This window comes from Salmo trutta, chromosome 29, assembly GCF_901001165.1.
Source record: "Salmo trutta chromosome 29, fSalTru1.1, whole genome shotgun sequence".
Taxonomy (NCBI): Eukaryota; Metazoa; Chordata; class Actinopteri; order Salmoniformes; family Salmonidae; genus Salmo; species Salmo trutta.
In genome coordinates this window covers 15,743,128-15,767,794 of record NC_042985.1, presented here as the reverse complement: position 1 = coordinate 15,767,794, position 24,667 = coordinate 15,743,128, and the positions used below count along the sequence as shown (strand labels likewise).

The window sequence follows — 24,667 nt, the reverse complement described above, 5'->3', positions numbered from 1 at the left end:
ATGTTCTTTGGGGTAAAAGTAAATTAAAGCATTCCATTGTGATTCACGCACAACACCCACTCAACTTTAAAAAGCCTTTAGAGTTATCAAAGACATCCAACACATAGGCCTACATACCGTCTGCAAGAATCCAACACATAGGCCTACATATCGTCTGCAAGAATCCAACACATAGGCCTACATACCGTCTGCAAGAATCCAACACATAGGCCTACATATCGTCTGCAAGAATCCAACACATAGGCCTACATATCGTCTGCAAGAATCCAACACATAGGCCTACATACCGTCTGCAAGAATCCAACCCATAGGCCTACATATCGTCTGCAAGAATCCAACACATAGGCCTACATATCGTCTGCAAGAATCCAACACATAGGCCTACATACCGTCTGCAAGAATCCAACCCATAGGCCTACATATCGTCTGCAAGAATCCAACACATAGGCCTACATATCGTCTGCAAGAATCCAACACATAGGCCTACATATCGTCTGCAAGAATCCAACACATAGGCCTACATATCGTCTGCAAGAATCCAACACATAGGCCTACATATCGTCTGCAAGAATCCAACACATAGGCCTACATATCGTCTGCAAGAATCCAACACATAGGCCTACATATCGTCTGCAAGAATCCAACACATAGGCCTACATATCTTCTGCAAGAATCCAACACATAGGCCTACATATCGTCTGCAAGAAATGAGCCTACCAGTACATGGAGTGTAGGAATGGAGTGTGAGTGAGTGAATCAGATAGGTTCATCAGTATTCAAACCTCAACCCAACTCCTCTGAGCCCATACAGTCTTCTGTACCTGTATCAATGGATGTTTAATACAGTGTAGGTATGCTTTGGGAAGTTTTAGAGGTATACACACCGCAGATAGAAACCACTGGTTGACCTAGAGGTCAGGGAGCCACTCTTCTATAACTCTGTACGGGTGAGAGTTTAACTGTCTGTCTGGAGACAAAACTATTCCGTCTTCCTATTAAGATAGTGTTCTTTCTCGGGTGGATATGTGACATATAACACATTATTAACAACCAGGTCTCCACAACGGCCAGAATTTAAACTCTTCTACTCTCTCTGCAGCATTATGTGGATAAAGTACATTCATATTTCAAAGAGGCTGTAATACTAAAGTGACATTCTCTTAAATAAAATTTTAAAAAGCTTCAATGTTTTAATCTATTAAACCTACTCTTAATTCACAGTTTTCACTCCATTTTTATAAAATAACATCAGTATGTTATCAACCCAACAAATGATATCAATATCAATCTCAGCCCATTACGACACAAATATTTTTGTTGTTGAATAAAACCAATACAAACTATGTCCCACTCCATTACACTATGAGCTGTATGTAGCAACAGCACCTTAACAAACCCTAACTAACCTCAGCAGAATCCTCAGACTATGACACCATGCTCTTTCCTTCCCCATCATGGCCAGTAAAGAGAATGACAGGTAAGTCTAGTGAAGCTGGGGGCTAGAGCTATGTGATGACAGCTGTGCGAGGTGGCGTTTTACTGTGCACTTCAGAAACTCGACAGACACCCACCACTCCTTTAAAACACTGGTGATCCATGTCCAATTAAGCCTCTGGTGCCTGGTGAAAGTTCAGAGAAGGCTGGTACCATTCCCAAGGCCCAGTTCTCATATCTCACTAGGGCAGCCTAAAACAGCAGAGCCCCTGTGCAGCCAAAGCCCATGCTTCTTATAACACTTTGTAATGTAATGAATTTATTTAGGTAATTCCATTGATCATATAACGTAAAGAGCTCTTTCGGTGGAGGTGACTCTTAGGTGGGACGTGAGGAGTTTGGTGGACACTCCAAGGGCATTAGTTGTGGGTTCGAGGTGAGACTGTCCAGGTGGGAGTTTACAGTCCAGTATAGTCTCAGGGAGCAGGGTCTGGTTGGCTCTGCATGCGTCTCTCTGCAGCTGCTGCCATGGTCCTGCGTCTCAGCATGGTCACGTCTGAGACAGGGGCGTCTTCCTCCAGAGTGGGCAGGTCCTCCTCGTCCTCTGGGCTCTTTCTCAAGTATCTCCTGTGGGGAAATGAATGGAAGTCAATGTGGGTTGTGTTCAGCAGACACGAAACGGAAGGAAATGCTCAGAAACAGAGAGTAGCAGGGAGAAAGTGTCTGAACCAGTCCAATAAGAAACTTTCATTTTGCTAAACTTTTGCTATGGTGTGTCCTTATAAACATGACGGTGATCTCAGTCATTTAGTTACAATAAATCTATTTTGCTACTGTAGTTACTCAGTAAAAGAGCCAGTGACTGAACCCTGACCGAACAGACAAGAAACTACCACCAAGACAGCAACAGGAGTTTGCTCTTATCTAAGAAGACTGTCAGCTGAGGCCTGTTCAGGATGCCTGGTCACGTTGCAAAACATTCAGACAGAAATTGATTGCGTAATAAGATATGATTGTCTGCCAAGTTGAATAGGGTTAGCTATATTTCTATCTGCAAAGCTGGGAAGGTTTCCCCTAACTGAATACACCCGTTTTGTTTGACAGACAGGTCTAGTATTGCCGGTGGTGACAGTACAGTACCTGCGTGCCTGATGCAGCAGCTCATCCTTCCTCTGCAGCAGCATCTTCTGTCTCTCCTCTGCAGACTTGGAGAAACGGCTCCCTCTGACCTCCATGTTGTTCAGCTCGCTGGGAGCAGTCTCCACCCCCCCACTGGCTCCTGCCCCCTCCTCTGGGCCTGGGTTCACCTGCACGGGGGAACGCTCAGCCGCCTGGAGGGGGAGGCGCAAGACATCTTTAATCAACACCAGTTAACACCACAGTATACACCTTTAAACACATTTGACTAGATCCTGAATTCAATCCCTCTCTTTTTCTACCTAACCCTCAGAAAGAGGCAGTACAATCACACACAAGGGGAAAGTGTAGGCCTTCTGGGGTCTATATGTGGACCACCATGGTCAAAATACCCAATGAACTGAACTGGAGGACCTACCAGAGCAGGGAAGGGCACCACGATGCGTCCCTCCAGGATGTTGTCGGTGGTGACCTCCACTGAGCGGGTCAACTGCAGGTCCTGCAGCACCAAGTGGTAGGGAACCTGAGGAAACATCTCCTGGATCTGATGGGCCTGTGGGGAGTAGAACACTATGTTACCCAGCAGCCACCTCCATTCTAGTCAAGTCATATTGCTGCAATGAATACATTGAAAACAAAGCTGTTGATGAAAAGCAGGTGTAAAAACAATCTTCAAAGCTCAGATGATGCTTGCGAGACCTCTTGGAAGGATTAAACCTAGTCCAGGACTAAAGAAACATGCTGAAAGGAGAATCCCCTGGTGTCCAGGGAGGGGATTAGAGTAAGGCTGTGACTCACCATGGTGTTGAGCTGAGAGTTGTTGGCCTGCTGAGCGATAGCCAGGATGTTAGTGGTGTGCATCACCTCTACTGAGAAACTAGGCAGCCAGCTGGCGATGCGGGAGCCTGGGAGGAGACATCACCACAATAATCACTACCTGAAATGTGCACTATAAGAAATGTCTCTAACAGTGTGATGTCTGTCTATGTGACTATCAACATGTTATATGCCAGAACTCATAATCATCAACCATACTCAATATAGTCCATTCAGTGAGATCACCTGTGTTGTAAAACAAGTCTGTATGGCCTTACCATCAAAGTGGAAGAAGTGATTGTGTTGGTTGAGGTGTTGTCTGGCGTCTGCAGCGGGGCCCCCAGGGCCCAGGTTGTTCTCCAGTGGAAGGCCAGCCCCCTGCTGTTGGCCTCTGGCCGGGCCTCCATCACCACTGATGTTCAGGGACATCCTGCATGTTGGACACGACGTGTCCTGCTCCAGCCACGACCGCAGGCATGAACTGAAGAATAGCAAACAGGAACGTTAATGTACACAGAAACGCAGCAAACACAACACTTAGTGTCAATCAAAACATCACCCACATAATGCCACATTCAATCAAGTGTGAGGAAATAATGAGTCATGGGATTTTAGAGGTGCCAAGGTGGCTGGGTCAGTCTCTTACTTGTGGAAGAGGTGTCCGCAGGGCAGTTTACGTGCTGTCTGCATGGTGTCCCAGCAGATGGCACAGTCATCGCTGTTGGCTACCAGCTCCTCGGCTGTGGCCACTGCAAACCTGAGAGGCACAGAGCATAACAAATCTAGATCAACAACTGCACTAGTTTCATGAATAGCTAAATAGCTAACAGTGAGATAGCCCGTCATAAGAAAGCAGAGAGACTAGATTCACACACACTGCTACAGCTTCATACACTGAGTCTCAGCTAAGAGTGAAAGAACACCACCCATCACCTAATAAGTAACAGTAGGGATGTAGTATATACAAGACAGTGAGAGCCATCAGCAGGCTGGTCAGTAGACAGACCTGGCCTCCATGTTGTTGATGACACGGAGGTAGTTCTTGTGGCGTCGGATGCGGCGCTGCACCTCATGGAACAGATACCTCAGCTGCATGAAGATCACCAGACTGGCCATGGACAGCCAGATATTACCAAAGAGCTGAAGGGAGACAGGAGTCAAACATTAAACCCAGTTCTAAGATATTACTAAAGAGCTGAGGGGAGACGGGAGTGAAACGTTAAACACAGCTCTAAGATCAAACTCAACTCTCATCGAACTGAACACTGTGGTTCTCTCTCAATTCATCTTTCCTCGATTACTCTCACCATCTGAGAGGAGACACCATGGACCTTCACCAATACAGTTGAGGCGGCGAGGAGACAGAATGCAAGGAATCGAAGACAAATTGAGATAGAGCCCTTATTTTAAATTCAGGCTAGTTCAGTCAGCCATCTTGTGGGCCTCTCGGTGGTTCTCTTACCCATTCAGTTAGTTCCCTTACTAATACCAGCCCGTAGTGCTCCCGGCTCTGTCACTCACCAGCATGTGGATGTGGTGCATAAGGTCCAGGGACAGCATAGACAGCTCCATGATGAAGTCAGTGTAATAGACGTAGGAGCCCTTACTCTCCCAGGTGCCTGGGTGGTTCAGATCCCACAGGTGGATGGTGTACCTGCAGAGAAACAGACTTAGTCAGAACCCTGCCCTGGTCACAATAATGCCTTTTTATTTGGAGGCCACACACTACTGAGCCTCATTTTGACTTGTTTTAAGGACATTACATCAAAGTTGGATCAGCCTGTAGAGTGGTTTACCACTTTAATTTTGAGTGTGACTCCAAATCCAGACCTCCATGGGTTGATAAATTGGATTTCCATTGATTATTTTAGTGTGATTTTGTTGTCAGCACATTCAGCTATGTAAAGAAAAAAGTATTTAATAAGATTATTTATTTCATTCAGATCTAGGATGTGTTGTTTAAGTGTTCCCTTTATTTTTTTGAGCAGTATATATACTTGTGTATTGATTTTAACACATTGGTGCAACAAGTGCTTTTTTCGCGAATGCGCTTGTCAAATCACCCGTTTGGCAAAGTAGGCTATGATTCAATGATAATTAACAGGCACCGACCGCATCGATTATATGCAACGCAGGACAAGCTAGATAAACTAGTAATATCATCAACCATGTGTAGTTAACTAGTGATTATGTTAAGATTGATTGTTTTTTATAAGATACGTTTAATGCTAGCTAGCACCTTACCTTGGCTCCTTGCTGCACTCGCGTAACAGGTAGTCAGCCTGCCACGCAGTCTCCTCGTAGAGTGCAATGTAATCGGCCATGATCGGTGTCCAAAAATGCCGATTACGATTGTTATGAAAACTTGAAATCGGCCCTAATTAAATCGGCCATTCCGATTAATCGGTCGACCTCAAATGTCTGGTGTGAACTGCTCTCGAGGTCATGCCACAGCATCTCAATCGGGTTGAGGTCAAGACTGACTGGCGTATTTTCTTCTGTTGAAGCCATTCCATTGTTGATTTACTTCTGCGTTTTTGGTCGTTGTCCTGTTGCATCACCCAACTTCTGTTGAGCTTCAATTGGCAGACAGATAGCCTAACATTCTCCTGCAAAATGTCTTGATAAACTTGGGAATTCATTTTTCCGTCGATGATAGAAAGCTGTCCAGGCCCTGAGGCAGCCCCAAACCATGATGCTCCCTCCAACATACTTTACAGTTTGGATGAAGTTGATGTGCTGTGCCTTTTTTTTTTTTTTTTTTTTTTTAACACACAGTTTTCCTTCCAAACAACTCAACTGTAGTTTCATCTGTCCACAGAATATTCTGCCAGTAGCGCTGTGGAACATCCAGGTGCACTTTCGCAAACTTCAGACGTGCAGCAATGTTTTTTTTTAACAGCAGTGGCTTCTTCCGTGGTGTCCTCCCATGAACACCATTCTTGTTAATTGTTTTACGTATCGTAGACTCGTCAACAGAGATGTTAGCATGATCCAGAGATTTCTGTAAGTCTTTAGCTGACACTCTATGATTCTTCTTTACCTCACTGAGCATTATGCGCTGTGCTTTTGCAGTCATCTTTGCAGGACGGCCACTCCTCGGGAGAGTAGCAACAGTGCTGAACTTTCTCCATTTCTTGACAAATTGTCTTACCGTGCTGATGAACATCAAGGCTTTTAGAAATACTTTTGTAACCCTTCCCAGCTTTATGCAAGTCAACAATTCTTAATCTTAGGTCTTCTGAGATCTCTTTTGTTCGAGGCATGGTTCACATCAGGCAATGCTTCTTGTGAATAGCAAACACAAATTTTGTGTTTTTTTATAGGTCAAGGAAGTTAACCAACATCTTCAATCTTGTCTCATTGATTGGACTCCAGGTTAGCTGACTCCTGACTCCAATTAGCTTTTGGAGAAGTCATTAGCCTTGGGGTTCACATACTTTTTCCAACCTACACTGTGAATGTTTAAATTATGTATTCAATATAGACAAGAAAAATAAAAAAATGTGTATGTTATTAGTTTAAGCACACGATGTTTGTCTATTGTTGTGACTTAGATGAAGATCAGATCAAATATGATGACCAATTTATGCAGAACTCCAGGTAATTCCAAAGGGTTCACATACTTTCTTGCCACTGTCGAGAGGAACCAGACTCTGTAGGGTGACCAGTCCTCTTCTGACTGGAGATAAGACTACATAGTCATTAAGGCCAGACCAGCATCAACTTATTTTTGCTTGCGCTAATCAATAGTTGTAGATCATCACTTAGCTTAACTCTCACTGGGCCAGGCCGAACGCACACCTCCCCAAAATTCCCAACCAACTCAGCTCTGCGCACGCGTTCCTCTATTCATTTTAATGTGTTGACAGTTGGAGAAATTGGTTGAGCCGCGCTGAGAATTCAAAAAGTACGAAAGCCAACGGTCCAACATTCTAGAACACTGTGCGTACACGTTTTGGACTCTGATAGGCGCTTAATGCTATGGGTGTCCAGACAACACAAAGCAATGCAACAACTCATACACTTGGCTACTGTTTACAGGGTTTTTGTATAATGTTTTAGCATAACTAATTAATGAACCACTCCAATAAATACAGCTGCCTGCAAGTCATCATGATCACCCTCTGTAGCACAAAGCAGTCTTTCAACGGGTGCTCATGGTAACACATCTAATAGTATGCTAATATTAGAACTGGTTCATTCTAGATCTGCTATGTCATCTGTGTTGCAGTGCAAGAGGGTGTGCATTCTGCAAGGAAGGGTCTTACCTCATGATGACATGTCCAGTCCGCACAGTGACCAGCAGACACTGAAAGACAGAGAAAGACATATGAATTATACATAAGTATTTTATACATCCTTTTTTTTGTGGGAAACAAATGTTTTTTAGTTTTTTTTCACCTTTATTTAACCAGGTAGGCAAGTTGAGAACAAGTTCTCATTTACAATTGCGACCTGGCCAAGATAAAGCAAAGCAGCTCGACACATTCAACAACACAGAGTTACACATGGAGTAAAACAAACATACAGTCAATAATACAGTAGAAAAATAAGTCTATATACAATGTGAGCAAATGAGGTGAGATAAGGGAGGTAAAGGCAATAAAGGCCATGGTGGCAAAGTAAATACAATATAGCAAGTAAAACACTGGAATGGTAGATTTGCAGTGGTAGACACTGCATCAATAAATGTAACTGATGACAATGACGTAATACTAATTTGTGACTGATAAAACCTCCTTGTTACTGTAACTTACAATAAAACAACAGCTAGAACAAACTCCTGCAGGATGGTAGTCCCAACTCCCCAGGAGGTTTAGCCAGCCCTGCTCTAGTCTACACCAATGGGTGTGCCTATAGAAATACTCGCCGCCCAATAGAGAGCAATAGTAAGGGGGTCTTTTTGTAGGCACTAACTCTGCCATGGTTCGTTGGACAAAGTCTATGGAGAAATTAACCGTTTTTGTAGGGTTTTTAGATAAACGGCGAAAATAAGGTCTGTGGTAAACACAGGCTTAGGAGATCTGAAACGTTTTGTTCTATAAGAATCTTCATCAGCTAACGTCACTTTTTGTGAATTTTGAAACATTTATGTAATCAGAAAAATCCCATAAAGGCTTCATAAATCATAAAGGTGATGTTAACTGACTGATATTCTCTCATAGAACAAAACGTATAAGATATCCTAAGTCTGTGTTAACCTCAGACCTTATTTTCGGTGTCCATTCCAAAACCCTATTCTTTCCCCATAGGAATTGCTGAATGAACTCATTTCCGTTTATTAGGACTACAAGCTGGTGAGCTCTTTAGGGTCAGGTCCTCACCTCGGCAGCCATGAAGGAGAGGGTGTGCATGCCATGGGCAGCGCCCAGCATACCACAGACCACAGCCAGACCACAGCAGCCCAGCAGCAGGGACACCAGTAGGGTAAGGACACGCACATGGCTGTTCATAGAAGTAGTGGGGGAGAAGGACAGCTGCAAGGGGAAACAGGTACACATTAACCTACTGTATACATTCATTCAGAAAGAGAGATTACTAAACACACACAGATGTAGACGGACATGCATACATATACATATAACTTGTACTTTCATAAAAAGAGCAACCGACACACAGAATAACAATTTAGGAGTGGTTGCAGACTTCATGGCTACTCTTTCAATAGACTTTCCCGTCGAGCATGTTTTTGGTCAAGAGGTAAGCTTTATCTGGGCAGTGTCACTGCAGCCCCATACTGTACTACTAACACATGCTCAAATAACATGTCTAGTGACACACAACAATATTGACACAGGTACAGTGACACACATACAGGCTTGTTATGCAGCCTTTTATCCAACTTTTACTGCAGACAGCAGCAACAAAGTACAGCATTCCAACAGGTACAATGTCAATTGATATGATAAGGGTCAAACCTAACACCCATTGATTGCAGACAGAGAGATGTCATTCTTCACAATATGGTGTGATGTTCTGTTTTCCTATAGCTACAGCACACTACCTAAATGTTTATCTTAGTTTTTTTGTACTCCCCCCACTCTGTAGTTGGAGTCTATGAAGCGACTGAAACATTAGCTAAACCTAAGACCCTGGCCTACATACATACAGCAAGAACTAGGCTTATTAATAGGTCTGGCCTGGACCTGAAAGAGACCCGGTCTATGGCATTCACTGTGACTGAATGTATCGCCAACAGCGTCATATCACTGGCATCTAACATAGGTATATATGTTTACAGTGTAAACAAGTCAACAAGGTCACTCTCCCTACAGTACAGTGGGTGGGCCCATCTACATTTTGTAATTTCCTTATTTCAGTTTTTTATTCAGTATTCTAATAAGTTGTCATACATACTGTTTAATAGCACTTGTTACCCAATATAACTAGTTTTGTAACATAAAAAAATTGGATATGAACCTTTATATCATGCCGTTATTCATAATTATTTAAAACTACTTATGACAAATGTTGTTATATAGCTGTTATAAAGGTTAATGAATGCATTCATAAAGACACCAACAGTAAAGTGTTAAGCTATCTTAAGATGAATGCACCAATGTCAGTCGCTCTGAATAAGAGCGTCTGCGAAATGACAAAAATTTACTGTTAGAGGTTGATGAGACGTACATATTCAAAGCGGTCCTTGCACAGCTGGACCATGAGGTGGAGGAAGACCAGGGCAGAGAACCACAGACACCACATGACCACCTCCTCCACCATCTGAACGTTCAGCACCCCGAAGATAAAGATGAACTTATAGAAGATGAAGTTCCAGAACTTGTCCTTAAGGTGCTGAGGAGAGAGAGGAGTGGAGTAGAGAGGAGATGGGAAGAGAGAGGGGTGGAGAGAGGAGAGGTCAAGACATTAGAACATGGATGGAGTGGTCAGAGTACACTAACAGACTCAAACCACCAGTGTGGATTTCAATGATAAGATCTTGTTTTGCAGACTATTTGTGGAGGACATTTGTACTATAGTTTACATAAACACAGTTAGATGCCTAACCTTCAATAAGGTGACATGTCAAAAAGCAAACACTTGAGAAAACATGCAAGTACCATGTTGACATGTGAGTACCCACAGGGCTTATCAAATTATCCCAAATATTAGTTATTAGGTTACCACCAGAACTCCAAGCCTCACCTGCTTCTCACTGACTCGGAGGGGCCCAAAAACCATGCACTGGATCATCTTAGCAATTAACATCAGAGAACAGCAAGCTGTATTCACCAACACCTGAGGAGTAGAGAAGAGCAGACCACTTAGCAACCATGTAACAACTAAGTAACGTAACAACAATATTGGCTGCTTGGCTGAGTTGAGCCTATCTTGAATAAGACTTACCCATACAAAGAGACTGTCAGTGACCAGGTACCACATAACAGTGGTCGCCAATTCTGTATCTGCACCAACAACATCATCGCTAGTCACATGTTCTAGGCCTAGGCCGCCTCTATTATCCCCTTCTAAGGGTGCAGGTGGAGGAGGCTCGTCCATGTCTGGAACCCCAAACCCCTGTTCTGTCACAGTAGTGTAGGCACTGAAGATGCTTCCAGCCAGCAGAACCACACTCAGCGCTGTGTAGGTCTGCAGACTGGGCCAGGGAAACCTCTCCAGGAATAGCAGAGGCATTGGAATGTTAATGTTGGAGGTCTCTCACACACAAGACTTGTGAAGTTAGGCCTAATAGGCTTGACGCTGATTTCCACCACACCTTAGCTCTGTCAACAACCTGCAGGGAAGGAAAACAAATCAGTAAGGCTACTGTAGGTAATGGTAATGCATGGAACTAGTTCGCTAGTGTAACGGTAGTAAGCCTGAGCAACAAGCCCTCTCTGTCTTGTACTAGTTTCTAGTGTTGTTTCACTGGCCAGAGACAGTTGTAGAGGGCTAGCTGAGCAGCTAAACTTGCTAGTTAAGTTCATATTGTTATTAGCTAGCTAACTAACTAGCTACCGCTATCAAAACAACGCCCATTTTGGTCCAGCTAGCTAGTGAGTGCTAGACTAATGTTAGCATGGAAGCTAACTAGCTGTTAGCTACAAGTTTGTATAGTTCAAATAAAACAAACTCCTATAGAGGACCTGATATTGCTTATAAATGAGCACTTTAGCTTGCTAGCTGTTGAGTTAAATAGTCCAAACTCTCTAGCTAGCTAACGTTACCTGTCCCAGAGTCTATCTGATGTTTCCGTACTCGGCAGAGGTTGCTAACTAGCTAGCATGAGCAACTAGCTAGTTAGCTAGCTGGTGATTATGAAATACAAGGAACCAGTGTGGTTAAAATTTGAGCAAAGACATTTCACTCAACTTACAAATTAATCAATTTGACATTAACTAGCTAACTTCATGTCCAACATCCAATTTCCTCTTGTTGAGGTTGACAGTAGACTACGTTAAAATTCCCCGATCCGTGGTTTTTGCTGCGTTCACACACTAGTCGGAACTAGGAAACTCGGAAATTTCCATTTTGATAAGTCGTTGCACGCGACACGTGATTAACTTCAACCAGTTAGCAAGTCGGACATTTCCGAGTTTCCTAGTTCCGTCTAGTGTATGAACGCGGCATATGTTGACGACATCTTGTTTATTTCTCTCTGGCTGGAGATATACAATCTATGCTGGAGACCCAGGACATGAAATTCTGAGCGTCATCACAACAACTTTCAAAATAAACGTCTACCAAGCGCAATGTTGTCCAGTAAAATCAGGGTTGGGTTGTAACTGACTACACGTAATCAACTACATGTCTAATTAGGAAAAACAATTACCTGTAATCACTTACTTTACCAGCTAAAAATATTGCAATCAGATTACAGATACTTTTGATAAACTAGATGATTACTTCTTGGATTACTTTTTTATTCAGAAAGGATGTTTGCAAAAAATAAATTCTGAAATCTCTGTTTTCTCAATGACTTTCAATTCAACATAAAAAAAAGGTGCAAGTTTTAGTTTGTTCAAGTCAGAAACTAGTATGAAGACACACCAAATGAGTTTGATGGATCCTTTTTATCTTTTTTCTAAAGACTCTTAAGGAAAAAGTAATCCAAAAGTAATGTAACTAGGATTACAGTTTTGGACAGGTAACTGTGAAAGTAATCAGATTATGTTACTGAGTTTGTGTTATCCTAGTTATAATACTGATGACAAGTTTGTAATAGATTACATTTAGAACGTAACCTACCCATCCAAAAAAATCGAATATATTTGTTTAATTAATTCATGACAAACCCTGTTTACAGCAGGTATAAAAGGTGCAGTCAAATGCTTATGCACTAGCTTCCTCAACAATGCAGTAGAGTAATCAATAATAACAATGAAAAGAGTCAACCCTATGTCAAATAAAATGCTATTTTTCACACGCGCCAAATACAACAGGTGTAGACTTTCCCGTGAAATGCTTACTTGCAACAATGCAGTTAAAAAGTAAGAAAAAAAATTTGCTAAAGAAAAATAGTAACACAATAAATTAACAATAACGAGGCTACAGTATATACAAGGAGTACCGGTACCGAGTCAATGTGCAGGGGTACAAGGTTGTTGAGGTAATATGTACATGTAGGTAGGGGTAAAAATGACTAGGCAATCAGGATCAATAATAAACAGAGTAGCAACAGTGCATGTGAAGAGAGTGAAAAAGTGGGAAAGTGTGTCTATGTGTGTGTGTGGTGTCAATATGCATGTGTGTGTTTTGTGTGTGTGAGCGTATGTAGTGTGTGTGTGTGTGTGTGTGTGAGTGTGTGGTGTCAATATGCATGTGTGTTTGTGTGTGAGCGTGTGTGAGCGTGTGTGTGTGTGTGTGTGTGTGTGTGTGTGTGTGTGTGTGTGTGTGTGTGTGTGTGTGTGTGTGTGTGTGTGTGTGTGTTGGAGTGTCAGTGTAGTATGTGTGGGTAGAGTCTACTGAGTGTGCGTAGAGCCAGTGCAAGAGAGTCAGTACAAAAAAAGGGGGAGTGGAGGGGGGTCAATGTAAAATGCACCCAACACAATGCATTCACACACTAAAAATAATTATTGTATAAACTGTAATGGGGAAGGCATACATAATCTACTGTAAAAAATAAATACAATAAAAAATACATCAAATATTTAACAAACTGTTCCTTTTTCTTTGTCACATCTAGCTAACCACATTACTTTCCTGTCACACTCAGACAGAAACCCTTGTTTGTTTTATTACAGAAGTAAAGTGACCGTTACTGCTTTCGAGGCCAAGGGTGATATAAGGAAGTACTCCCCAGACAAAATCATTATTTCTTAGGAAACATCAGTTGACTGCAGTGCAAAATGAAGAGCTCGGGCTCCTCCATCTCAGACGATGATGATGCATTGTTTAATGAAATGTCAACCGTAGGGCGATCAGTAGTCTGTGTGATACTGGGCCTGTCGTTCCTGGTGGGGGTCCCGGGGAACCTGCTGGTGATCTGGACCATCCTGAGGCACGTCCAGCAGCGCTCCCACACCGTGGTGCTCATCCTCCACCTGGCTGCTGCAGACCTGCTGGTGCTCATCACCCTGCCCCTGTGGATCTACTCCCTGGCCCACTCCTGGGTGTTCGGGGGGGCATCCTGTAAGGCCATGGTGTACGTCATCAACACCTGCATGTACAGCAGCGTCTTCCTCATCACCCTCATGAGCGTCGAGCGCTTCCTTGTCATCCGGTACCCGTTCAAGATGTTGCGTTGAAAGACCCAGGCCATTATGGACAAGGCTCTAGTGGCTATCTGGGCTCTGGCTTTCCTTTTTGGGATCCCATCCATTCTTATCCGCTCAATCGATGAGATCAATAGGACTAAGCAGTGTTTTTTCAGCGAGTACAGCTCAGTGGCCCAAGAGGTGGTGTTCTTATGCCTGGAGACCTTGGTGGGCTTCGTGGTCCCCTTCTCCACTCTGGCTGTCTGTTACTGTCTAGTAGCAACACACCTGAGGACAATGCATTTCGGCAGCAGCAAACAGAAGTCGACAGTTCTGATCAGTAGTGTGGTGGTAGCCTTCGTTCTCTGCTGGCTTCCTCACCATGTCCTCAACACTGTAGACCTAGTCAGCATCCTGACAGAGGATCCAGATGATGCTGAGCCTGTTTCAGTGGCCCAGACTGCAATAGTGTTTATCTCTGGAGCGCTGGCCTTCATTAGTAGCTCTGTGAACCCTGTGTTCTATTCCTTCGCTGCAAGGAACTTCCAGAGCAGTCTCCAGGAGTCCCGCATGGTCAGGCTGTTCAAGGAACTCTCCTCACACACCTCCTCCAAGCTAAGGGGATCTGGCAACACAATAGGATCTGGCAACACAATAGGACCGGAAAACACAATGTCCTCAGTAAGGCCAGACTGCAACAATACCACAGACATAACTACCGTGTAGGACTACAGAGATGGTCGCGCTGGATAAGAGCATTCTGGATAAGTGCGCCTGCTAAATGACTAAAATGTTAAATGAAAACTGTGACCTGATCATTGATTCAGATGTCAGCATTGATGAGAAATAAATATGGCTTGAATCTAGAAGTTTGATTATAAGTTGTATTTTTATGATCATGGTACAAAATGTAGATATTGTTGTGCGCTTGTGATATACGGTGAGAAAAGCTCACACAAGTAATTAAATTGTGACTATTTCAACACAATGAAGCTATTGCATTTGCTCATAAAGTGGTATAATTTAAATAACATTTATTCATGGTCATGTTACAATTCCTTGAATATTATTTTATTTATTTTATTTAACCTTCATTTTGTCTTGAAATTCATGTTACATAAAATAACACACTGCCTTACTCTATTTGATCACAATAAAAAAAAGATCTGATCTCAAGGTCATATCACTTCAATAAAAGTAATTTGTGGTCAATACAATTGTTTGAACTCTTAAAATATCTCAGAAGATATATTTTTCCAGACAGTGCCATAATAAGGACCCACTGGATGACTCAGTGCTATGTCTCTCACAGAATGATGGCTCTGTGAAAAACCAACCTCTTTCCTGTTCTCCTCCGCAAAGTTAAAGGGAAGTGAAAGCTTGCTGGTGCAGCACTTTTTTTCTGTCTGAGTATGTACACCAGATAGAAGGCACGTAAAGCGAGGTGAGGCAAGGCGATCGGCAGCATCAACCAGAACCGTTCGATCATCAGCTGTCTTCAGCTTCAGAGTCCACCATGGCTCTTGATGAGTTTGCTGGCGGGACAGTGGTGGCGTGTGTGATCCTGGGCCTGTCGTTCCTGGTGGGGGTCCCGGGGAACCTGCTGGTGATCTGGACCATCCTGAAGCACGTCCAGCAGCGCTCCCACACCGTGGTGCTCATCCTCCACCTGGCTGCTGCAGACCTGCTGGTGCTCATCACCCTGCCCCTGTGGATCTACTCCCTGGCCCACTCCTGGGTGTTCGGGGAGGCATCCTGTAAGGCCATGGTGTACGTCATCAACACCTGCATGTACAGCAGCGTCTTCCTCATCACCCTCATGAGTGTCGAGCGCTTTGTCGCTGTGCGACACCCCTTTGCCTCAGCCGGCTGGAGGAGGAAGAAGGCCTTGAATAAAGTACTTCTTGTTCTGTGGGCTGCTGCATTCCTATTCAGCACCCCGGTCTTTCCCACCCAGGTGGTGGAGGGGGACCCTGGGGAGGAGCATTGCCTGTACAGGGACTACACCTCAGACGGCCAGGAGGCAGTGTGTGTTCTACTGGAGACGCTAGTGGGCTTTGCTGTCCCCTTTTGCATTCTTGTGGTCTGCTACAGCTGTCTCTACAGCCGCATCGCACAGATTACCTTTAAGTCCAAGCGTAAGTCCATGGGGTTGATTGCAAGCATGGTAGTGGTGTTCGCATTATGCTGGACCCCTCACCACGTCGGCAACGTGCTCTCCCTCGTCATCCTCACCATCAAGGGTTCCCATCGCGAGGCCGCAGCGCGTATAGAGAGCGTCAGAACCACCATGACTTTCATCGCTGGAGCGCTCGTGTTCATCAGTAGTTCGGTCAACCCTTTGCTCTATGTGTTTGTGGCGCGTACGTTCCGGAGTTCCCTGAGGGAGACAGGCATTCAGAAATTGTTCCGGCACATCTCAAGCACGGCTCCCGGAGAGGGGACTAAAGAACTGTCCTTTGTGACCAAGAGACCAAGCATCTCTCAGACACAGAGCCACAGCTCCCAGTGTGTCACAGAGACTAAGGAACAAATGGATGTAATTATAAATATATGTGAAAATGTTTCTTCCTGAGATTGAAAACGATGTTTATCATATGTTTTTGATAAAGATTTTTGTGTGTAAATTACAAAGTTTGATTTGTCACATTGTTTCTATATGTTAATTAACTTAAAATGTAGAAGAGCAATTGTTAGTAATGTTTATGTCAAACATAATGCATATAAAAACATTAAAATAGGTTCTGTATATCATTTTACCTGTAGTGAATTTGAATTAACATTTGAAATACTTTTTAACATATACACATTTTTCTATGTAGGCCCCACTGTGTTAGACACATTTTTCAGTTGTGGTATAATGCTCATTTCATGCTCAAATGTTTTTATATTCCATGTGCCACAGAAGAAAGAGCTTCATAGAAAAAAAGAACATAGTGTCACTGTATATGTTTGTCTGAAGCTATATGATATGAGTATAATGACTTAGTGTACTGTATGTATTCAGCTGCTTATCTTGAGGCCTTGCCTCACTACATTTATTTTAGACCCTCCTGATCTGGATAGAATATATTTCACCCACAGCTTTAGCCTTCATGATAATGGCAACCACAGATAATAGCCTCTTCCTGTCATACTGAGCTTTCCAACTGTCTTCATACTGATCATTTCATTGTTATAGATGAAGTCAATGAACATGTGTATGTACCCCATGCCATATTTATTTCTATTTTTTATTTAACCTTTATTTAACTAGGTAAGTCAGTTAAGAACAAATTATTGTTTACAATGACGGCCTACCCCGGCCAAACCCGGACGATGCTGGGCCAATTGTGCACTGCCCTATGGGACTCCCAATCATGGCCGGATGTGATAACGCCTGGATTCGAACCAGGGACTCTAGTGACGCCTCTTGCACTGAGATGCAGTGCCTTAGATCGCTGCACCACTCGGGATCCATTTATGTGTTTATTAAATAAAATAATACTTATTTAAAAAAAATATCACTTAAAAAAATGTGTTCAAAGTGTTTCAAAGACCATTATAAACTGGGTGGTTCAAGCCCTGATTTCTGATTGGCTGACAGCCATGGTATATCAGATTGTATACCACGGGTATGAAAAAACATCTATTTTTACTGCTCTAATTACGTTGGTTACCAGTTTATAATAACAATACGACACCTCGGGGATTTGTGATACATGGCCAATATACCACACTTAAGGGCTGTGTCCAGGCACTCCGCAAAGCGTTGTGCTTATATATTCGCCATATACTACACCTCCTCGTGCCTTATTGCTTAATTAAAAGTGTTACAAAAATGTTTTTTCAGTCAGAAAGTATAAATCTGCTAGTTCTGTTTTTCCGGTCTACACAAAACATCTGTTCTGCGACAGCACGAGTCATGCTTTCAACTTCCCTCTCATCTACGGAGATTGCAACATGAAAATCTGCCTTGTGTCCCCTTTGACCATTGACGAAATGAGGAATTGTGTACTACTCTTTGGCACAGTCATATTGGAGAGAAAACCATATTGTTTTTGTTGGGCTAGGGGGTTTCCTATGTCAGCTAAATCTAGTTAAACATTTTATTCAAATAGGATACATTTTATTTTCATCAATATCATACTATTGATTGTAAATGATGATCCATCAGTCCTTATAGTCCAATTGGTGGTAGTGTACCTATTTTCCAATGACTGTGGAATTCTGACACATTCAAAAGTCATTGCCCTCTCTCTCCATTTATTAGCACAGTTTCTATATAACTTTTATATCAACTGTAAATGAACCCGCCTAAAAGACGTACGCTAAGGTGTAATTTCACTATATATTAGGTAAGATGTGAGTAGCTTTATATCTGTGTTGACCATCAAGAGGCTCCACAGTGTCTCCGTATGTATTCATCTGAAGGAGTGAGTCACACAGCGTTTGGCTGGGAGTCAGACGGGGCTCTGTCTCATCCTGCTCCAGTAAGCTTGGCTCTATTCAATGTCACGCTGTCACTCAGACACACGTACACACACACGCACACACACACACTGAATGGAATAATTACTGCAGGAGACTACTCCAGGGCTGGGCAGGGCAGCTTGTGTCAACACAACCCAATTACAGGACAACACTGCCTAAATTGTTTTTCACCTGCTCCTGTAGTGTGTACAATATTAATGTAAGGGGTGATCTCCTTTACCCTCTGTATATTTGTGAAAATGTATACTGTGACATTGTCTCCAGTAATCACAGCTGTGTGTGTGGTGGTGCTGGCTGCTGCCCCAGCAGGTGCTCCTGTCTTGTCTGAACCTAAGCCTAACCAATAAATGTGAATGTTTCAGCCAGCCTGGTCAGTCTATGTGAGGATGAGCCTGTGGTTCCTGTGGAGTTCACAGTTTCACTTATGGTCTTCATCACTGCTCTGGGACCTGGGCTGCTGACTAAAATCCACTGGTGTCACACTGACAGAGGCCGAAACAGCCTGAGGCTTACCTACATCATATGACTGTCAACTAACCAATGGCCTTGGGTCATGTCTTGCTTCACTGATGTTGCTTGCATGTGGTGTAATAGGCTACACTCAACTGCACACTGAAAAGGTTTGACACTGATTATCATCTCCTCTTTGACTTTCTGTGAGTCACAGTTATCGGTGGGACAATGTAATTATGGAAAATTACAGTGGGTAAATGGTGTGACGTGAGTTATATGTGCTGAGCACATCAGCAAGAGGACTCTGCCAAGCTCTGAACGTGTGGTGCAAAATGAGGAAACAACCGTCAGTGTGTGAGAAAAAGTTAGCAGGGTGTCAAACACATGTAAACCATTGGTCACAGATTGCCAGAGTAGGATTGTCTCTCTAGTCTTGAGAGAAAGGATAAGTTCATTCAGAATTGAATTTTTTAATTTTTTAATTTTATTTCACCTTTATTTAACTAGGTAGGCAAGTTGAGAACAAGTTCTCATTTACAATTGCGACCTGGCCCAGATAAAGCAAAGCAGTTCGACAACATACAACAACACAGAGTTACACATGGAGTAAAACAACATACAATCAATGATGCAGTAGAAAGAAATAAGACTATATACAATGTGAGCAAATGATGTGAGAAAGGGAGGTAAAGACAAAAAAGGCCATGGTGGCAAAGTAAATACAATAATAGCAAGTAAAACACTGGAATGGTAGATTTGCAGTGGAAGAAAGTGCAAAGTAGAAATAGAAATAATGGGGTGCAAAGGAGCAAAATAAATAAATACAGTAGGGGAAGAGGGTAGTTGTTTGGGCCAAATTATAGATGGGCTATGTACAGGTGCAGTGATCTGTGAGCTGCTCTGACAGCTGGTGCTTAAAGCTAGTGAGGGAGATAAGTGTTTCCAGTTTCAGAGATTTTTGTAGTTCGTTCCAGTCATTGGCAGCAGAGAACTGGAAGGAGAGACGGCCAAAGGAGGAATTGGCTTTGGGGGTGACCAGAGAGATATACCTACTGGAGCACGTGCTACAGGTGGGTGCTGCTATGGTGACCAGTGAGCAGAGATAAGGGGAGACTTTACCTAGCAGGGTCTTGTAGATGACCTGGAGCCAGTGGGTTTGGCGACGAGTATGAAGCGAGGGCCAGCCAACGAGAGCGTACAGGTCGCAGTGGTGGGTAGTATATGGGGCTTTGGTGACAAAACGGATGGCACTGTGATAGACTGCATCCAGTTTATTGAGTAGGGTATTGGAGGCTATTTTGTAAATGACATCGCCGAAGTCGAGGATTGGTAGTATGGTCAGTTTTACGAGGGTATGTTTGGCAGCATGAGTGAAGTTTCTCACCATTAACACTTACTGAAGGAAACACAAAACATAGAGACCGACTACTTTATGGCAATTCCCTTTATGTGTAGATAGAAACACGTGGGAAATACATGCCAGTCCCATCATACATCACAGTCCCATCATACATCGCAGTCCCATCATACATCGCAGTCCCATCATACATCGCAGTCCCATCATACATGACAGTCCCATCATGCATCACACTCCCAGCATACATCACAGTCCCATCATACATCACAGACCCATCATACATCACAGACCCATCATACATCACAGTCCCATCATGCATCACAGTCCCAGCATACATCACAGACCCATCATACATCACAGTCCCATCATGCATCACAGTCCCAGCATACATCACAGTCCCATCATACATCACAGTCCCATCATACATCACAGTCCCATCATACATCACAGTCCCATCATACATCACAGTCCCATCATACATCACAGTCCCATCATACATCACAGTCCCATCATGCATCACAGTCCCATCATACATCACAGTCCCATCATACATCACAATCCCATCATACATCACAGTCCATCATACATCACAGTCCATCATACATCACAGTCCCATCATACATCACAGTCCCATCATACATCACAGTCCCATCATACATCACAGTCCCATCATACATCACAGTCCCATCATACATCACAGTCCCATCATACATCACAGTCCCATCATACATCACAGTCCCATCATACATCACAGTCCCATCATACATCACAGACCCATCATACATCACAGTCCCATCATACATGACAGTCCCATCATGCATCACAGACCCATCATACATCACAGTCCCATCATACATCACAGTCCCATCATACATCACAGTCCCATCATACATCACAGTCCCATCATACATCACAGTCCCATCATACATCACAGTCCCATCATGCATCACAGTCCCATCATGCATCACAGTCCCATCATACATCACAGTCCCATCATACATCACAATCCCATCATACATCACAGTCCATCATACATCACAGTCCATCATACATCACAGACCTATCATACATCACAGTCCCATCATACATCACAGTCCCATCATACATCACAGTCCCATCATACATCACAGTCCCATCATACATCACAGTCCCATCATACATCACAGTCCCATCATACATCACAGTCCCATCATACATCACAGTCCCATCATACATCACAGTCCCATCATACATCACAGTCCCATCATACATCACAGACCCATCATACATCACAGACCCATCATACATGACAGTCCCATCATGCATCACAGTCCCATCATACATCACAGTCCCATCATACATCACAGTCCCATCATACATCACAGTCCCATCATACATCACAGTCCCATCATACATCACAGTCCCATCATACATGACAGTCCCATCATGCATCACAGTCCCATCATACATCACAGACCCATCATACATCACAGTCCCATCATACATCACAGTCCATCATACATCACAGTCCCATCATACATCACAGTCCCATCATACATGACAGTCCCATCATACATCACAGTCCCAGCATACATCACAGTCCCATCATACATGACAGTCCCATCATGCATCACAGTCCCATCATACATCACAGTCCCATCATACATCACAGTCCCATCATACATCACAGTCCCATCATACATCACAGTCCCATCATACATCACAGTCCCATCATACATCACAGTCCCATCATACATCACAGTCCCATCATACATCCCAGTCCCATCATACATCACAGTCCCATCATACATCACAGTCCCATCATACATCCCAGTCCCATCATACATCACAGTCCCATCATACATCACAGTCCCATCATACATCACAGTCCCATCATACATCACAGTCCCATCATACATCACAGACCCATCATACATCACAGTCCCATCATACATCACAGTCCCATCATACATCACAGACCCATCATACATCACAGTCCCATCATACATCACAGTCCCATCATACATCACAGTCCCATCATCCACCACTGGTTTGTTGTACGTATAGGCCTTAGGAAAAATAATGCATTTTATGAGACATCATACATCACAGTCCCATCATACATCACAATCCCTGTAATATAGGAAACCACCAACAATATAATGTCTTAAACACACTTTCTCTGACACAGCAGGACTTAAAAGCTTTCATCTGAGTTTCATACACTCAGTGGGAGTGAGGCTGAGAGAGCGAGAGAGAGAGAGAGAGAGAGAGAGAGAGAGAGAGAGTGTGTGAGAGAAAGAGAGAGAGAGAGAGAGAGCGAGAGTGAGAGTGAGAGAGAGAAAGACCTTCACCAGAAGAATTTCAATGTGAAAGGATCCACCACTCCAGAGGCTTGGGGAAACAATAGGGTGAAAAGAGGTGATGAGACAAAAGTCCTTTCCTTTGTATTGTCTACAGCCCATAGTTACCTAAAGTACAGAAGGAATGGGCCTAGAGAGCAACCAAACACACTATCCTGGGAACCAGGCCATGGATTAACAATTCACAGGGCTCCCGAGAGGCAGCAGACGTGTGCCATGTGCCTGGACAAGTACCTGCAGGAATGTACAGATGTTTTTTTCTTGTAGCCTAGCTATGAGGTATGTATAGGCCTTAGGAAAAATAATGCAAGCAACACCTCATACTGTATGTTGCAGTGGTGTAAAGTATTTAAGTAAACATACTTGAAAGTACTACTTAAGTAGTTTTTGGGGGTAACTGTACTTTACTATTTTTATTTTTTGACAACTTTTAATTTTACTTCACTACATTCCTAAAGAAAATAATGTTATTTTTACTCCATACATTTTCTATAATTAAGTATATTTTTGCAATTACATTTACTTTTGATACTTACGTATATTTAAAACCAAATACTTTTAGACATTTACTCAAGTAGTATTTTACTGGGTCACTTTCTCTTTTACTTGAGTAATTTTCTATTAAGGTATGTTTATTTTTACTAAAGTATGACAATTGGGTACCTTTTCCACCACTGGTATGTTGTATGTATAAGCAATAGGAAATATAACGCATTTTATGAGACATTTTCCCAAGACTTACCATTGAGTTATTTTATGTCCTTCCACACAGGTGTGCTGTCACTCACACAACCAGTTTCTCTGAACAGCTTCGACCCCCAAGCCATAAGACTGTTGAACAGTTAATCAAATGGCTACCCTGACTATTTGCATTGACATCCTTTTTATTTGCACTGACTCTGTTGCACTGGCTATGTGCACACTCACTGGACTCTACCCACACACTTACACATACTACACTGACACACCAACACACATAGACTACCGTACATACGACAACATGCACACACACATGCACACACACACACGCACACACACACACACACACACGCACACACACACACACACACACACACACACACACGCACACGCACGCTGCTGTTACTCTGTTTATTATCTATCCTGATTGCCTAGTCACTTTTACCCCTACCTACATGTACAGTTGAAGTCGGAAGTTTACATACATTTAGGTTGAAGTCATTAAAACTCGTTTTTCAACCACTCCACAAATTTCTTGTTAACAAACTATAGATTTGGCAAGTCGGTTAGGACATCTACTTTGTGCATGACACAAGTATTTTTTCCAACAATTGTTTACAGACAGATTATTTAACTTCGAATTCACTGTATCACATTTCCAGTGGGTCAGAAGTTTACATGCACTAAGTTGACTGTGCCTTTAAACAGCTTGGAAAATTCCAGAAAATGATGTCATGGCTTTAGAAGCTTCTGATAGGCTAATTGACATCATTTGAGTCATTTGGAGGTGTACCTGTGGATGTATTTCAAGGCCTACTTTCAAACTCAGTGCCTCTTTGCTTGACATCATGGGAAACTCAAAAGAAATCAGCCAAGACCTCAGAAAAATTATTGTAGACCTCCACAAGTCTGGTTCATCCTTGGGAGCAATTTCCAAACGCCTGAAGGTACCACATTCATCTGTACAAACAATAGTACGCAAGTATAAACACCATGGGACCACGCAGCCGTCATATCGCTCAGGAAGGAGACGCGTTCTGTCTCCTAGAGATTAACGCAATTTAGTGCGAAAAGTGCAAATCAGTCCCAGAACAACAGCAAAGGACCTTGTGAAGATGCTGGAGGAAACGGGTACAAAAGTATCAATATCCACAGCAAAACGAGTCCTATATCGACATAACCTGAAAGGCTACTCAGCAAGGAAGAAGCCACTGCTCCAAAACCACCATAAAAAAGCCAGACTACGGTTTGCACCTGCACATGGGGACAAAGATCGTACTTTTGGAGAAATGTCCTCTGGTCTGATAAAACAAAAA

General features: G+C 43.0%; 2 protein-coding genes and 1 pseudogene across 3 annotated transcripts; 2 read left to right on the top strand and 1 right to left on the bottom strand.

Moving 5' to 3' along the window:
* Positions 1–1,167: 1,167 nt before the first annotated feature.
* On the bottom strand, positions 1,168–11,846 carry LOC115167011 (E3 ubiquitin-protein ligase AMFR). Of its 2 annotated transcripts, none has more exons than XM_029721017.1 (14): positions 11,559–11,846; positions 10,738–11,125; positions 10,537–10,629; positions 10,021–10,185; positions 8,715–8,867; positions 7,659–7,699; positions 4,909–5,041; positions 4,394–4,527; positions 4,034–4,144; positions 3,666–3,868; positions 3,370–3,476; positions 2,990–3,124; positions 2,575–2,765; positions 1,168–2,061 (listed from the first exon to the last, which is right to left on the bottom strand). In XM_029721017.1, the coding sequence occupies exons 2-14, from the start codon at positions 11,023–11,025 to the stop codon at positions 1,911–1,913; spliced, it is 1,905 nt and encodes a 634-aa protein (XP_029576877.1). In that variant the 5' UTR covers positions 11,026–11,125; positions 11,559–11,846; the 3' UTR covers positions 1,168–1,910. The 2 variants fall into 2 exon arrangements, with proteins under 2 accessions (XP_029576877.1, XP_029576875.1); XM_029721015.1 differs by having other exon boundaries at positions 11,708–11,846.
* Positions 11,847–13,659: 1,813 nt separating this feature from the next.
* LOC115167009 (leukotriene B4 receptor 1-like) lies at positions 13,660–14,893 on the top strand (annotated as a pseudogene).
* A 446-nt stretch (positions 14,894–15,339) lies between these two features.
* LOC115167010 (leukotriene B4 receptor 1) lies at positions 15,340–16,956 on the top strand. The gene has a single exon (XM_029721014.1). It carries the CDS (start codon positions 15,544–15,546, stop codon positions 16,600–16,602), a length of 1,059 nt encoding a protein of 352 aa, XP_029576874.1. The 5' UTR covers positions 15,340–15,543; the 3' UTR covers positions 16,603–16,956.
* Positions 16,957–24,667: the final 7,711 nt, after the last annotated feature.

Bases quoted from the DNA above. Each gene is read 5' to 3' on its own strand.
- LOC115167010 (XM_029721014.1), top strand. From the start codon at position 15,544: ATGGCTCTTGATGAGTTTGCTGGCGGGACAGTGGTGGCGTGTGTGATC.
- LOC115167011 (XM_029721017.1), bottom strand. From the start codon at position 11,025: ATGCCTCTGCTATTCCTGGAGAGGTTTCCCTGGCCCAGTCTGCAGACC. The intron at 10,630-10,737 runs GTAAGTCTTATT...TCTACTCCTCAG, and splicing joins CTGACAGTCTCTTTGTATGG to GTGTTGGTGAATACAGCTTG. The intron at 3,477-3,665 runs GTAAGGCCATAC...GTCTCCTCCCAG, and splicing joins TCACTTCTTCCACTTTGATG to GCTCCCGCATCGCCAGCTGG.